The sequence below is a fragment of the Vipera ursinii genome (assembly GCF_947247035.1).
Source record: "Vipera ursinii genome assembly, chromosome: 1".
NCBI classification, from domain to species: Eukaryota; Metazoa; Chordata; class Lepidosauria; order Squamata; family Viperidae; genus Vipera; species Vipera ursinii.
In genome coordinates, this window is record NC_139512.1 from 359,501,454 (window position 1) to 359,516,947 (window position 15,494).

General features: G+C 62.1%; 2 protein-coding genes across 2 annotated transcripts in view; both read right to left on the reverse strand.

The window, feature by feature from the left end:
* RPA1 (replication protein A1) overlaps positions 1 to 15,494 on the reverse strand; it is a 216,070-nt gene that overhangs the window by 117,647 nt on the left and 82,929 nt on the right. The window lies entirely within an intron of this gene.
* Positions 5,919 to 12,592, reverse strand: LOC310632814 (apoptosis-inducing factor 3-like; the record flags this gene model as incomplete). Its single annotated transcript, XM_083350242.1, has 16 exons — positions 5,919 to 6,804; positions 6,882 to 6,986; positions 7,324 to 7,399; positions 7,532 to 7,630; positions 8,116 to 8,233; positions 8,304 to 8,380; positions 8,753 to 8,816; positions 8,953 to 9,070; positions 9,229 to 9,469; positions 9,592 to 9,722; positions 9,840 to 9,931; positions 10,156 to 10,242; positions 10,522 to 10,693; positions 11,232 to 11,341; positions 11,884 to 12,125; positions 12,484 to 12,592. The coding sequence occupies 16 exons, from the start codon at positions 12,590 to 12,592 to the stop codon at positions 6,756 to 6,758; spliced, it is 1,890 nt and encodes a 629-aa protein (XP_083206368.1). The 3' UTR covers positions 5,919 to 6,755.

Sequence of the window (15,494 nt, forward strand, 5' to 3'; positions counted from 1 at the left end):
TCGCGCCTTCCCGGGGTTTCTGCGAAGGGACGGGCCTCCCTCGCCAGACGCCGGGCGGGCCAAGCGGGCTCGCCCGGGACGCCGCCTCCTGCCCCCCGCGGGCCGTCCTTGCGGGGAGCCCCCGGAGGGAGCCGGGGCGCCCCGGGTCCGCGGCCCCGGCGCCTCTCATCAGCTCCTGGTCCTGGGCGCTCGACAGCCCCGCGCAGCCCGGCTGCGGCGACAGGGCGCGGGCTGCGGCAGGGGGCGTCCGCAGCGGGCTCGGCGCGGTCGTTGCTGGAAGAGGGGGCGGCGGGCGGCGGCGCTTTTTCCTTCGTTCGGCTATTATAGGAGCGCTCGACTGAGGAGCGTACGGTGGCAGCCCCTTCGGGAGGGGAGAGCCAGCAACCGGGAAGCGTCTCGGGTCGCTTCTTGCCCAAACCCGGGACTAAGGGGGCCGCCATCGCTTTGCCTGTCGCGGCAGCACCTGCCGATCAGGAGGCGTCCGAGGCGCCTCCAGGTAATCCCCGATCCGGCCCCTCCTCCCCCCTTGCAGGAAGCTTCTGCCCAGGCGGGGCACCCCGGCCAAGAGTCCGCTGGGCAGGCCGACGGCTCAGCCTGGGCCGCAGCAATTCGAACCGGTGGTGTGTGTGTGTGGGGGGGGGGGAAGTAGCGCGCCTCGCCGACGTGGTCAGTTCAGCCGGCATATGCTCATTCTGGCCAAGCAGCGTCACTGGGGAGTGGGCACGTGGGGGAATTCCTGCGTGGGAGATTTTCCGGAAGCCTCCCTGGACTTTCTGAGCAGGCTGCGCAAACGCCCCCACCCCCCGCCATGCACACCGCCCAGAGTTTCGCAGGGAGACGGGAGGGGAGGGCGGGGCCAGCCACCGCCAGGCGGAGGAAGAGCCGCGCGTGGTGGATCCGCTTTGCCAGGCCCTTCCCAGTGAGGAAGAGCGGCTGCCTGTGGAGGGAGCCCCTGCGAGATCTCCTGGTAAAGCGTGGCCGGGCTGCCTTCTGAAGTGGGTGGCTGGACGGACCCAGCTAAGGCTTATGGAGGCCTTTCCTGGGGGGGGGGGTCGCACTGCGCCCTTTTGGGCAGGAGGACTGACTGGAAGTGGCTTGCAGGTGCCCAGACCCTGTCTCCAGGTCCCGGATCCCGTCGCCCGTAAGACCCTCCGCTGATCCTTCACTAGCCCCACCAGTGTACCCAGGACTTCCTAGGACTCGTTTATTTGTCAGATTTATATGGCGCTGGTCAGGCCGTTGGGAGATGCAGAGATGAGGAGACGGGCAGGGCAGTACTGGGCGGGAGAAGCAGCTCTGCCTGGAAACTGGCCTCCTGTGACTCACCCAGGAATGTCTGGAGGAGAGGAGATTTGCTGCTGGCCAAGGGCAGGGCTTTGGCTGGCCTGTCCGCCTGCCTTTCCCGTCCCCCCCCACACACTGCTGATGCTACTGCCCACCACCCACCCACTCCAATTTGGAGGACACCTTGGGGGAAGGGGGGGATGTGGTGGCTCAGTGGGTTAGGACGCTGAGCTTGTCGATCAGAAGGTCAGCAGTTTGGCGGGTCGAATCCCGAGTGCTGCGTAGCAGAGTGAGCGCCTGTCACTCGTCCCAGCTTCTGCCTACCTAGCAGTTCAAAAGCACGTAAAAATGCGAGTAGAAAAATAGGGACTGCTACGGTGGGAAGGTAACAGCGTTCCGTGCGCCTTTGGTGTCTAGTCATGCCGGCCACATGACCAGGGAGACGTCCTCGGCTTTAAAACGGAGATGAGCCCGTAGAGTCGGAAACGACTAGCACGCATGTGTGGGGGAACCTTTACCTTTACATTATGGGGGAAGGGAGGATGGGGAGGACAAGCTGTTCCATCTTGGCAAAAGCTCCTTCCTCCCCAGATTGGCCAGAGTGGCTGCCCAGGGCTTCTGGCCAGTTGAACGCCATCTCCTTTCCATGCCAACTGCTATGGCAAACCCCTGTGGAGCCAACCTTGTGTGGGGTCAGCTGCCCACCCACTTGGAGGGAGGCGGCAAGTAGGTGGCATTGTCCTGCCCTGGCTCAGCTTGGAGTGGCCGTCCAGGGAGAGCTGAAGAGGTGGGTGGAGAAGGGTCCCAAAGCCAGCCTGGCCTTTCCCAAAAGATTTGGCCTCAGCCCCAGAGCCCCATGGGCAGGGCCGTCCCCACGCTCAGGCAGCCCTTGCCAGGCCCAGTGGGAAAGAAGCCTGGATTCAGCATTTGTGGACCTGTGGCCAGCTTTGGCTACTGCTATGGGAATGTGGCGTGTGTGGCCAAGCATCGCTCCGGACGCAAAGCCTTTGGCCTCAGCAAACGCCAGCTGGAAAGGGCAGCAGGCCTTGGGCTCAAGCCAGCGTCTTGGCTCCTTACCGGTCACCCTAATGGCCGCCTTCTGTTCCTTCAGATGGGAAGCCCAGGGTGGCTGCAGGAGGCTCCCTCGGTGCCCCTCCCCCACTGGCTCTTCACCCTTTGGCAAGCGGGATCGAAGCCCCCCCCCCCCGCCTGAATGTGGGCTTGCTCTGGTTGTGGTCTGATTTGTGCCACCTTTCATCCTGGGCTTGTTCATTGGGCTATTTTATTGCTCTGGATGTTTTCATCTGTGAACGGCATCAGGCCACGAATAAATAGAAGAAATACATTTCAGTTTGGAGTCCCGTTCTCAGCTTCAGCTCCCAGAATCCCCCAGCCAGCTCTCCTCTTAAAGTGGCCCCGGTTGAGAAACACCGTCGGGGGCAGCACGTCTGTGACTTCCCAACTTTTGAATATCTATTGATGAGGCCTGAAAGTTGGGAGCCCCCCCCCCCCCGAGTTTGATAAAAGATGGGCGGCTGTAGAAATGTTACCAATAAAATTTATTTCTGCTTTCTTGCGACCCTTTCCTGGTGCTGGTTCATGTATCAGATCAATGCTTCTACAGAGATCTTTTTCTAGATACCCTGTACGGTACTGTTGCGGCCCGGAGTTTTGTGACTCAAGTGTTGCGTTTGTTCAGTTGCACATAATCCAGCTATTTTCACTGGGATCTTTTCTTGGTTTCCAGCTCCCGCCGGTCTTCTAAGGAAGGCGCTGCACACCCCAGTTTCTTCATGAGATTTATTTATTAATGTTTCATATTTCTTAAACGCCCCAGCTCCCTTGGGGATTACTCCATCTCTACTAATAAAATTGCAGAATGGAAGATTCCTGCCCTGGGCACGACTAGAAGACCTCGGAGAACCCTCCCAACCCCGGACTTCGCCACCCTTCTGTGGCAGGCTGGGTTTGTTGGCTTGTTGCGACCTTGCCACGCGTGTTAGTGTCGCTCGCTCCTCTATGGACGGGGATGTTCTTTTTTGCACGCGCACCTAAGTGGTCCGCTGATCGGACGCTCCGTTATTTTCTTGCGAATGCCCAGCAGGGCTTTGTCTGAGCAGCTGCGGGGTCCGACGCGGGTGTCAACCGGACGCCCGCCCGGGGCAGGCAGAGGCGCGTGGCGCGCGGGAGGGCAGGGCGGCCCCCTCCGCCCCGAGGGGCGTCCAGCCAGCCGCCCGAGGGGGGGCGGAGGGGGAGGGGCTGGAGGGCGGCGGCACTGGCCCTTTAAGCGATCTGCTCAGTCATCGCCCGCACCGCCAGGACTGCCAAGTCATCGGGTTCAACTCAGTTCGCTCGGCCACGCCCCTCGGGGGCCCTGATTGGCCTGCGGCCGAGGACAGCTCCACTTCTGATTGGGCCCCGCACTTTGCAACAACTTCTCGGAATCTTGCCTACGTCACTGAGCTGGAATTCTTAAAGCTGCAGTGCGCGCGGAGAGGGGGGCGGCGGGGGCGCCCGGGGAGCCTTCCGTGGCGCGCGCAACAGGGGGCCGGCGTAGAAGGGGCGGCCTCCCAAGGCGGGCTCGTGCCCCGCACAGCTCTCTGGGCCGCGCCTCGCGCCTCCGTCTGCGGGTCAGGAGGCGCCTTCGGGAACTGGGGTAATCTCGCCCCTTTAAGGCCCCCTCCCGAGTGGGAGAAAATGCCAACTCACAGTGGCGCTGGGCATGACGGGAGGGCGCGGGCGGGAGCGAAACTACATTTCCCAGCAGCCTCCTTCGCCCCCCCCTCCCTCGCCAGGGAAAGGAAAGGGCTGCCTGCCGCGGGTCGGGCCAGTGCCTCTCGCCGAGCCCCGTCAATCATCTCGGACGCATTCGCACACTGGCTGCTGGGCGCGGGAGGGGGCGGGAAGGAACCGCCTCCGCCTCGGCCCATTGGCCGGTCCGGCCGCCAATCCGAGGGCGGAGCGGCCGGGCTGCGATTGGGCGGCAGGCGAGGCGGCCAGCTGATCAGAGGCAGCGGCAGCCGGTGAGCGAGCGTGGCGGCGGCGGCGGCGGCGGCGGCGGGCAGGGCAGGCGGTGCCGGGACTGGGGCGGTGGTGGCGGCGGCGGGCCGACCGGGCGGGCACAGTCTCCTCCGGCGGGCCGACGGCGCCGGGACAGCGCGGGCCCGGGCGTCGAGGGGGTGGCACTGGCGGCCGGGTCACCTTCCGCCTCTCCCGGCAGCCGCCGCCGCCGCCGCGCCCCCTTCCCGACTGGGGCGCCCGGGGGAGGGCGGGGCGCTCGGGGAGGGCGGCGCCCGCGGGGCTCCCGCTTGCAGCCCGGCGTCCCGGGGCGGCCTGGCGTCCTCCGTGGGAAGGGAGCGCGCCCCGCTCGCCGCCCCGAAGAAACTTTCTGCCGCGCCCGCGCCGGGCGGGAGACTTGGCCGCCGCGTCTGTCGGTGGCCGCGGCCGGGACGCCCCTGCTGCTGATTCACGCCTCGCGGCGGGCGGGGCGGGGCGGAGCGCTTGCCCGTCCTTGGGCCGAAGTTCAGCGCCGCCGGAGGGGCCGGCAGACGGCTGGAATGCGGAGCATCCGGAGCAGGCGCGCGGGGAATGCGCGTCGGGGTGAGCGCGGCCCCGCCACGGCTTCCCTCCCCGTTACGCGCGGGCGGCTGGAGTCCCCGTAGCCCCGGCGGGTCGAGGGCCGCGGAGGAGCCCCGAGACCGGCACCTTCTGCGATGACTCAGGCGGGCGGCGTCCGGGGCGGAAGCGGGCGCTGGTCTCTCTCCCGGGTGGGGAGGCGCACCCGGACCCTTCCCTCCGCTCTAACGGCGCCCCCTCTTCTCCCCCGCCCAGCCTGGCGCTCCGGCCCCCTTGGCTGCCGCGCAGCAGTTCTTCAGTGGCACGCTTTACGTCCCCTCCAGCAACTAAAGCTGCCAGTTGAAGAACTGTTGGCTGTAGCTGCTCTCGCCCGGGGCCGGCCCGTCTGCGGATGGATGGAGGCAGCCCGGGCCCTGCAGCTGGACCAGTCCCCTGACAGGTAAGGCGGCCTGCTGTCCTCTCTTTCTCCAGAGCCACCCACCACCACCACCACCACCACCGGGACTTGCAGGCCTCTCCAGCCGGCCCCTTCAGAGACTGGCCTCTCCAGCCGGCCCCTTCAGAGACTGGCCTCGTTGGACATCTGCAAATGGGCGGCTGCTGCTTTGCCCCAAGGCCCACCCCGCCCAGTCAGGCCTTGGCCTGCTGCCTCTGCCCGTGGCTTCCCGGTCACAGCTCGGCTCTGTGGACCAGTGTGGGGCCTAGCTGGCTGCTCTCTTGGCCAAAGAGCCAAGTCTCCTCCTTTCCCTCTGCATTCCTTGGATCTCTTAGTTGCTGGGCAGAGACCTGAGGCTTCCAGCTGAATCTGTGTCCCCTCCCCCACCCAGATCTCCCTATGGAGCTGGTGGTGGGACCTTCAGAGCCCCTTTGCCCCAGTCGCAGCAGCAGCAGCAGCTGAGGGGTGAGGGGCAGCTCTTGCTGACCGGAAGTGCACGATGGGTTTGGCCAGTTGATCCCTTGCTGCACCCTGGTGCTCACTCTGATTCCCAGGCCAGGGCATTACCGGAAGAGGCAGGTTTTGCTGGGTGTGGCTGAGAGGAAATGGGGGAGGGGGCTGCGATCCTGTTTCCCCATCTGCCCAGCATTGGGGGAGGGGGGGTCCAGGACCTAGGCGGGAGAGAGAAGGGGTCCTGGCCCATCTCACTCCCGTGTCCCCAGACAACCTTGGGGGGGGGAGGAGGGCAGAGGATAGGCTTCCCTGACATTCAGGAGTTGATGCCCTCCAGCCGTGCAGAGCAATGCCGGGACGGTCACTCCATCTGCCGGCCGAGCATGGAACTGCTGGGCTATGAAAGCTGGTGGCCAAGTGGAATGCCACGAGAGGGCTGCTGCAGCTGGGGGGATTCTGACTCTGCCTGGGATTTGGGGGAGGGTCCCTGCTTCCTTCATTCTAAGCCCAGGAAGGAACATACAGCGTGCATGGACAGGAACCAACCTTTCCTCTGCCCCCGCTTGGAGCTTGGTTGCTCCTGGATTGCCCCCAGGACCCCAGGTATAAGTGACATGGTCTCCATTGCTTTTGGCCTCTTCCTTAACAGAGAGAGGATTCGAGAAGTGGGCTGTTCCAGCCAGAGGGAGTCGGACGCGACCTTGAATGGGCCACGGGTCTGACACCTCCCCCCCCCAACAGCAGAGCTTCCCAGCCTTGAAGATGTATGGACTTCAACATGACTGGCTGGGGGATTCTGGGAGTTAAAGAAGTCCGCATATCTTAAAGTTGCCAGGTTGGGGGTGCTGGCTCAGAGCCTCGAGGCTGGAGCAAAGCTGAAAGCCTGCTGGTGGTCAGCAGCCCCAGCTAAGTTTCAGAAGAAAGGGACCGAAGTTGCAATTTTCTTGATCTCGGTTTATTTGACGAGGGGGTGCTTCTGCTTGTGACCCCCAAGCAGTGGGGCAGACTATTGGGGTGGCTCTCTCTTTGGCAGCTCCTTCGCCTCCAACATGGTCCTGCAAAGATGCCACTTGGCTCAGAGGGGGCCCAGGACAAAGAGTCAGAGGGCTGGCAATGGGAAGGGGGAACTTACTCTGCCTCTTGCTTGGAGATACGTCTCCCTGAGTATAGGGTCTCGGCGACCACGGCCACCAGGGGGTCAAAGTTCAGGCTGGCCACTGCAGTCACCCAGCCATCCCTGAGGGAGGAGAGAGATCAGAGGGTGAGCCATCTACCTGTTGCCGGGGAAGGGGGTGGGGGGCAGAGCGCCAGGGGCAGTTGCTTTCTCCCTCTGACCGTAGCTGACTGCGAGGACCTGGTGACTGCTAAGCAGAGTCCCCCGTCTGCCCTCATTGGCACTTGGGTGGGGCACAAGTATGGCAAGCAGATGCTGTTCCAGGTCACCATCATCCCCGCAGGAAGGAGGGTTAAAACATGGGGGTCCTCCAGTTCCCATCCCCAAATGCCTCGCACAGAATCTGCTTGTGTTGTTCTGGAAAGCCAGGTGGGCCGTTGGCCTCTCCGGGTCCTCTCACCTGAGGTAGAAGAGGAGGAACCTCTCCTGGCCCAGATCACCTTTCGGCACCGTCTCCGTGTGGCCCGTCCCGTAACCTGAGAAAGGGGGGGGAGCTCCAAATCCGGCTGAGCAGCCCTGGAAGTCTCCCTGGCCTGGGAGGTTCCAGCCTGTACGTCTCGCTGCCCTATCAGGATGACCCCAGCCCCCCTACGTCCCCCAGGCTGTACCTGCGTAGCGGATGCTCTTCGACTGCAGCTTGGTCCAAAAGAAGGGCACCGTGTGGAGCGGCCTCTGCCTGGGCAGCATGTTCAGGGCCGCCACGTGTCCTGGGCAGGAGAGAGACAGACCGTCTGCCCCCCTTGTGGGACAAAGAACCTGACAAGCTGGCTGGCTCAAGCGCTCAGGAGGCCTTGGGGGGGGACCAAGCCAGGCCCATGCAGAAGGGCTGGCAGAGAGTGCAGCCTTGGGCTCAGCCAAGTGTCTGCGCCATACATGGGGAGACCCAGCCCAGCCTCGCTCTGGGACTGTAGGGGCCAGAGGGCCCTCACCCGCCCCCTCTTCTCTGTGCTTGAGCCAAAGTTGCCCTCGAGAGAGCCCATGCTGGCTGAGTGCCCCATTCGGACAAACCCCCCTCCCCACGGAGCTTGTTCTGGCCCAGCCAGGGTCTGGTTCAGGGCCCAAGCAGACCCATGTTCTGCTCTTCCTCTGGGGCCCACAAGACACCCTTTTCAGCTTGGGGTGGGATTGGCTACTGCCAGTGGGGCCTCTTCTGCCCCATAGTCAAAGTCTAGCTTGAAAGAGAGGCGGGTACCGTGGGCTTGGGCAATCTGCCAGTGATAGATGGCTGTGGACTTGCCACCAAAGAGAGCCACGGGAAAGGAGGCCACGTCCCCAGCAGCAAAGACAGACGGGGCGCTGGTCTGCATGAACTGGAAGGGAGCAGAGGGTCAGTGCATATGGGGAGGGGTGCTGCCTCAGGGTGGACCCACCCCTGCTTACCAGATCCACCAGGATGGAACCTGTGCGGTCAAGCTTGATGGAGCTTCCCTGGACAAAACTGGTATTTGGAGTGTTGCCTGTGGAGAGGAAATGGAACCTCCTGTGAGGCCGGGGCTGGCCCCACTCCCCCCTCCCCCCTCCCCCCCAAGATCAGGTGGATGCCCTTATTAATGGGGAAGCTGAAAGGAAAGCGCTGCTCCCTCCAGGTGTGCGCAGCTGCAGCCCTGGGATCCCCAGCTGGTGGGCAAGAAGAGGCAGGAGCAGAGCCCTCTGTGCCCCTGCCTTTGCTGCTCCCCCTAGTGGCCAGAAGAGGAAATGCTGGCCCATGCTGGTCAAAGACCATTGGGAATAGGAAGCAGCTCCTCCTGCCGAAGGCGCTCCTACCTCTTCCCCTCCCGATTGCCTCCCTCTGTTCCCCCCCCTTTAGTGTGAAAATGGTGCCAACTCACCGATGCCCACCACCACCAGGTCCGCAGGGAGAACAGCACCATTGCTAAGAACAACACTGGTGACCTGGGAGGGAAAAGACAGCAGATGCAGCAGTCCCCCCACCCACCCACCCCTTAGGTAGAGCTGGCCTCTGGGGCTGTGTGTGTGTGTGTCTGTGTGTGAGTGAGAGAGAGAGAGAGAGAGAGAGAGAGTCTCAGACCTTCCCATCCTCTCCCTGCATCTGGGTCACATCTGTCTTCAGGTGGAACCGAACTCCCTGGGCTTGGAGCATCTGGGAAGAAGGAAGGAAGGAAGGAAGGATTATTCTCCTTGCTTCACTGCCATCATCCGGTCACATCTCCGGGGCTGCTCCAAGAAGCCCCTCTAGTTCACAGGTGGGGGGGGACCTAGAAGGGGCTCTGCTGAACCCTGGGAGTGCTTGAACCAAATCTGACCACCAAAGGAACAGAAATGTTTGCTACAAAAAAAAGCAAGCTATAGATGTTTTTCCAGCAAAACATCCAAGATTTCCCGCCTAAACCTGGCTACAAGGATCGGCCTGTGAGGAGCTGCCCCTGGGGAGCAGCCCTGGCTGCTGTGGGACTGCTTGCCCTTCCCTACCTTCATGGCCACGGTGCCCACCTGACCTCCCAGGGTCAGCTGGTAGGGCCGCTCTTCCCTCTCCACCACCTGGAGCTGGGCTGCTTTGCCAACCAGGCTGGCCGCTACCTCCATCCCTGTATGGAAGGAAGGCCGGGAGCTGAGAGGAGGCTGGCATGAAAAGTCGGGGGAGGGGCGGAGAGCCCCCACTCCTTCCAGCTCAGAGCTATGGGTGCAAATGAATCCAGAGTCTCCATACCAATGAAAGAGGCTCCCACAATCACGACGGTCTTGCCCAGGGCCAAGGCCAGGATCCGGTTGGCATCTTCAGGGGTGAGGAGCGTGCAGACATTCCCCAGGCTGCAGCCTGGGCACTGGAGCTTCTGAGGGCTGGGCAGGGAGAGAGGCCCATCAGAGCCCGTTGCCTGGCACCCTCGGCGATGCCTGGGTCACCCCCCCCCCCTCTGGTCCCGCCCCAAGGGCAAGACTTCAGGTGCCACCATTTACCGACAGCCTGTGGCAATCAGCAGGCTGCTGTATGCCTGGGATGTCCCATCCTGGAAGTGGGCCACTTTGCCTGCGGGATCCAGAGACACCACCTGCGGGATCCAGAGACACCAACGGGATCCATGAGATGGGGGCACAGCGGGCAGATCTCCCCAATGGTGGGTTACCTTCCCAGAGCAGGAGTGGGCATTTCACAGTGCAGCTGTTTCCTCCTCTGAGCTTCAGGACACGGCAGGCTGGGCCAGCTACTTGCCAGGGGGAGGGGGACATAAAGCACCAAGGGTTGCTTGAATCGGGCCACGCCATCCCCACCCACCTCTCTCTGCTTCCAGACCTCGATGTCGTGGGCACCCAAGAAACTCTGGCTTCGGAGATAGAGGCACTCTGCTGGGGCACCCAAGTCCTACGAGTCCGGAGGAGAAGCAAGATTTATGGGCTGGGGGGGGGGAGATAGAGATTTGAAGCATCCCCCTTCTTCCTCCCCTCCCACGTTTGCTCTTCAGGGCTATCCCGGAGGCTTGTGAGGGGAGGGGTCCCACTTCTGGACCTCCATGTGCTTTCTTGGGCCAGTCCCCTCTCCGATGGCTGCTTTCAAAGCCTGGAGGGTTGTCCTCCCCCTGCAGACCCCTCAACTAAATGTCCCCCCATGCCAAGGTAAGCCCCGTCCCTCCCCAGCCCAGACCTCGGTCAACTTTGTCTTGTCGTAGGGAAGGTGGTTCTCCCGGGTGGCCATGATGATCCTGCCGGTGAAGCCCTCTTGCCGAAGAGTTTCGGCGCAGGTCAGAGCTGCTGGGCCTGGCAGGGAGGGGAGGAAGAGACCCAGTCCAGCTCTGCCCTGGACCTTGGCCTTGCCCCTCCCCCCTCACAGGCTTACCTGCTCCCAGCAACAGAACCGTCTGGCAGTCCAGCTGGCACTCTCTGGCCATGGGCTTCACTCTGCGGCCACTTTCAAGATCCTGTCAGGGAGGGAAGGAGGGGGAGGAAAGCAGGGCGGGGGGGGGGGGAGGTGCCCTGCGGTCCATTGTGTCAGGCAGGGAGACCACCTACCTTCATCCTGGCTGAGACGTACACCTGCCCCTCCTCCACGGTTGCCTGCAAACAGCAAGGGGCCATCCTGAGAGGTCCACAGGGGCTGTGCCAGACTGGCAGGGGAGTCTTGTCCCGCTCTTGGCAGTCCGGAAGTGGCTCTTCTCTTGCACCCTCCCCCCTCCAAGCAGTGGCCCCTTCCTGCTGCCAGGAGGAGAAGGCAGAGGAGCCATTTGTCCTGCTGTGGGGGCGGTGTCCCCCAACCCTCTCCCCCCATGTCCAAGCTGCCCTGCTGATCCCTGGCTTGACCCCTCCCTATGAGAATTTCCCCCCCCCCCACACGATGGGTGGGATTAGCTCCAGCACCCTCTTTCTGTGACTGCTTTGCCCGCCAGCTTGGCTAATGCCTGGCTTGGCTGAGCTCCATTTTGCTGGAACTGGAAGGCAGCTTTGCCCACCGCCAGTTGGTTTAGACTCTGGAGGTTAAAGCGCCAGGTTAGAAAGCCGGGGACCAGGAGTTCTAGTCCTGCGTTAGGCATAAAAGCTGGCTGGGTGTCTTTGGGCCAGTCCCAGGCCAACCCACCTCACAAGGGGAAAAGGAGGTGGGATATGGATATGTTCTCTACCTTGAGTTATCTGTAAAAATAATAAAGGTGGGATATAAATCAATAACATCTGCTCTTGAGTTATTATAAAGGTGGGATATAAACATAATATCCGCCTGCGTCTTCGGCCCCAGCAGGGTCTTCTTATTCTACCCAGGCTGCAGAGCGGGTGCCAGCTGGGGCTGCCGTGCCAAAGGGGTTAAAGAAAAGCAGCGGGCTGGGCCCACGGGTGGGGAGAGGGGCAGGCTGTGGCACCCGGCCAGGATGGCATGCAACCCCAGTGGGCCGAGGCCTGAGGGGCACGCTCACAAGGGCAGGTGGCGTTGGCAGGAGCTGCGCTGCTGCACAGATCCTAAAGGGCTGGGCAGTGGAAAATCTGTGTGGCTCCTTTCTCCCCTATCCAGAAGCATCTATCGCCCCCAATAAAAAGAGTCTTTGAGAGGCTGCCGGAGAAGACCCCTCCCCCAAGAATAATGTATGAAAGCCCCTGGGACCCCACATTCCCATTTACAGAGTGGGGGGGGGCAGGAAGAGTTCAAACGTACTTGGAAAACAGGCAGGCAGTCCAGGGTGGGATATTCTTCAATGTCGCCAGTCTTGGTGCTGAAGCAGGCACCATGCCAGGGGCAACGCAGCCGGCCCTTTGCCAAGTAGCCTGAAACCCAGAAAAAGAGACCCACGGGGCGGGGCGGGGGGAGGCAGTGTCCACTGAGAAATCTTGGGCACACGATGCGCCCAAAGGCAGCCGAGACTGCCGGAGTTGAAAAGATGCAGCTGCAGGCACCAGCCCTTGGCAGCGAGGCCAGTAAAGGGCCGCAATGGGTGCGAGTGTTGCTCTTGAAGTCCAAGGCCTCTCCAGGATGCCCACCAAGGGGCAAGGCTGGAAGGGAGCGGCCCCTCGCCATGGGCAGAGCCTGGATCCAGAGCACCCAAACCAGGGCCTTTGCTCAGTGTGACCCCACCCTCCCTTCTTCCCAGCCCAGAGGAGGCTGCACAGTGGGGGCAGGGCTCACCTTTGCAGAGTGGGGCTCCGGCATGAGGGCATCTGCCGCCCAGCGCTCGGAGGTCCAGGCCCTCCCTCACCAGCAGCACCGGGTATCCAGCCACCTCAACCTCCCGCATCCTGCACCAAGGAGGGGGCAGAAGAGCCTTGGCCCAAGAAGCCTTTGCTAGGCTCCTAAAGAGCCCCCCCACAACAGAGCCCCCCACAATGGATCGGGGCGGAGGAAGTGCTGGTGATAACAGCATCACCGTGAGTCCCCCTGCACCTGGTTGGAAGCCCCCCCCCCCCGCCACCCTGTAAAAGCAAGAACCCGGAGCTTTTCTCAGAGGATGAAAAAAGGGGGTGTCTCTTAGGAAGGGACCAAAGGAGACACACATTTCACACATGGCTATGAAATAGCAGCCCCCCCCACCAACCAATAGGAAGCCCTGGCTGAAAGCCCCCTCCCCCCCCCCCCGCCACAAGGCCTTGCAAGGGCTGCCTTGAGAGCTCAGAGGCTGCAGAGGAGACTTGGTTCTGGGGCTGGCCCTGATCATTCCAAAACTGCCATCAGCCGCCCCCCCCCCCCGGCGGGTAGGAGGGAAGCCCCCTCTGGATTCCCCAGGGAGGCTCTGAAGGGCAAGCCCTCGTGGCCCAGGGCCGGGCAGCCTTCCAGGCCTTCCATTGCCTCTGGAGGTGACAGGCTGAGCCCAGCCAGCCTCGGGACTCGGAGAACGGAAGGGCCACGAGCATAGCCCCTCTTCCCTGCTCCAGCCCCACCAGCCAGCCACCGACTCCCCTGGGAAGCAGGAGGGCTGGGTCTCAGGGCAGGGAAAGGGTGTGGCCATGAGGGTAGCCTGGACCCCCCACCCCCTCCCCACCAACAGGGGCCTCTGACCCCAAAGAGGCTCCCCTTAACTGGCCGGGAGGCTGACCCAGCCGCCACAGCCTGCAGCCACGTGGATGCCGGCGTTGGCTCCCCCTTCAGCCCTTGCGCAAGAAGAGGGGCCCGTGCCCTGTTCTGGCCCAGGGGATGCGGACTCACTCTCCGTCCTGGAGCTCATCTTCGCGGCAGACATGCTGGGTGACCAGAGTGTCTGCTCCATCCATCTTCTGGGCTAAGACTGGAAAGAGAGAGGGAGGAGGAGGAAGAGGAAGTTGGGGGTACCTACCAACATCCCCCCTCCTTCCCAGGGGACCCTCCGCAGCAGCTGCAGGTCTGCATGGCACCTTGTAAGGACCGGAGAGCTTCCTGGCCAGGCAAGAATTCCTCACAAAATCCCCCCTCCCTTCCTGCCACCAGGGCTGGCACCGAAGGGCCGAGAGGCAGCCGCTGGGCACTGGGGCAGGCAGAAAGACTCCCCCCCCCCAAGGATGAGAGCTCCTCAGCCGGAAGCCTTCCTGGCTGTCAAGGGAGGATGCTGCCTTTTCTGGGGCCAAGTGCAGGAGCTGCCTTTGCAAGCACAGCAAGAGAGAATAGAATAGAATAGAATAGAATAGAATAGAATAGAATAGAATAGAATAGAATAGAATAGAATAGAATAGAATAGAATAGAATAGAATAGAATAGAATAGAATAGAATAGAATAGAATAGAATAGAATAGAATAGAATAGAAAATATGGAATGGAATAGAATAGAATCAGAAAGGGACCTTGGAGGTCTCCTAGTCCAGCCCCCTGCTGAAGCAGGAGAACCCAAGGGTAGGCAACCCTGGCTCTTTTATGACTCTTGGACTTCAACTCCCAGAATTCCTGAGCCAGCTATGCTGAGGGGAAAGAGAGAGGTTTCCAAGCTGAGCTATGCTGGCTCAGGAATTCTGGGAGTTGAAGTCCACGAGTCATAAAAGAGCCAAGGTTGCCTACCCCTGGCCTATACCATCTCAGAGAGAGTTACTGCCCCAGCTGTGCCACCTGGGGAACTCCTTGCCAGGCAAACTCAACCACACCTCTTACCAGTAGTTAAGCCCTGCCAGAGGCGGACAACCCCACCCCCACCCCCATGCTGCTGACGGAGTCTAAACTTTATAGGAAATGTTAATTGAAATCAAACTGAAATGCAAACCCAATAAAGTCAAATGTGTTTTAGAATCCCCACTCCCACCCCCAAGGCTACTGCTTGCCCTGGGAAAAGGCACGCGGGGGGGGGGCCTCTGTAAAGTAGCCTCGTTTTCCCAGCCCCACCCAAGTCGCCCGCCTCTCCACTCCGCTCGGTGCTCACCACAACCTGTGACCCCCCCTCGCAGGGAAGAATTATCCACCTCACATCAAACAAATGCAATCAGCCTTCTTAAGCCTGAGGCGTCCTTCCGCAGTTCCTACCCATACAGGTTTTCCAGGGTTTTCCAGGCTGGGAATCCTGGGGGGGGGAATCATTGTGCAGCCCAGCGGGGGCGGGGGACGCCTTTGCAAGTCTAGAATCTGGCAGAACAGAGCTGAAGGAGGGTGGCTGCTTTCTCTCGCCAAAGGCAGGGCTGGTGAGCAGGTGGACCCCTCGCGCAGGGTCAATGCCTGCCCCAGTTGTTGGACGGAGCCCCGAACGAAAAAGGACGAGGCAGAGCAGAGAGCGAAGCAGCAAGCGATCTCCACTCCGTGCGCAGCGACCATTCTTGGTTAGGAAAGGAACGGGGCTGCGCTGTCCCCTTTCAGCCTCCCGATCCCCCGAGGAATCAGGCGAACAGCCTTCCTGAGCTGGACCCCACAATCCGTCAGCTGAACGATCCTCACAGGGTTGCCGCAAAGCGGGTAGAGGGAACTCAGCCCCTTGGCGCCCAAGGCAGAATAAGATACAAGCGCAGCGCGAAGTCACGCAGTTGCGCGCCTCTCCACCCCCCCCCCCGGAGGGAGACCGTCAGCTTCTGCTCCTCCGTCGTGGCCCGCCCGGAGGGGCGTCCCCACCTGGCCCACTCACCCCAGGCTGACGGCAGCCAAGGCTCCCTGCCCCCCCCCCCGGAGCTAGGCCCTAGCGCATCCCCAGAGCAGCCGCCCCAAGGAGCCCAGACTCACCGGGGCTTGGCGCTGGCGCTGCCATCGGGATAGGACAC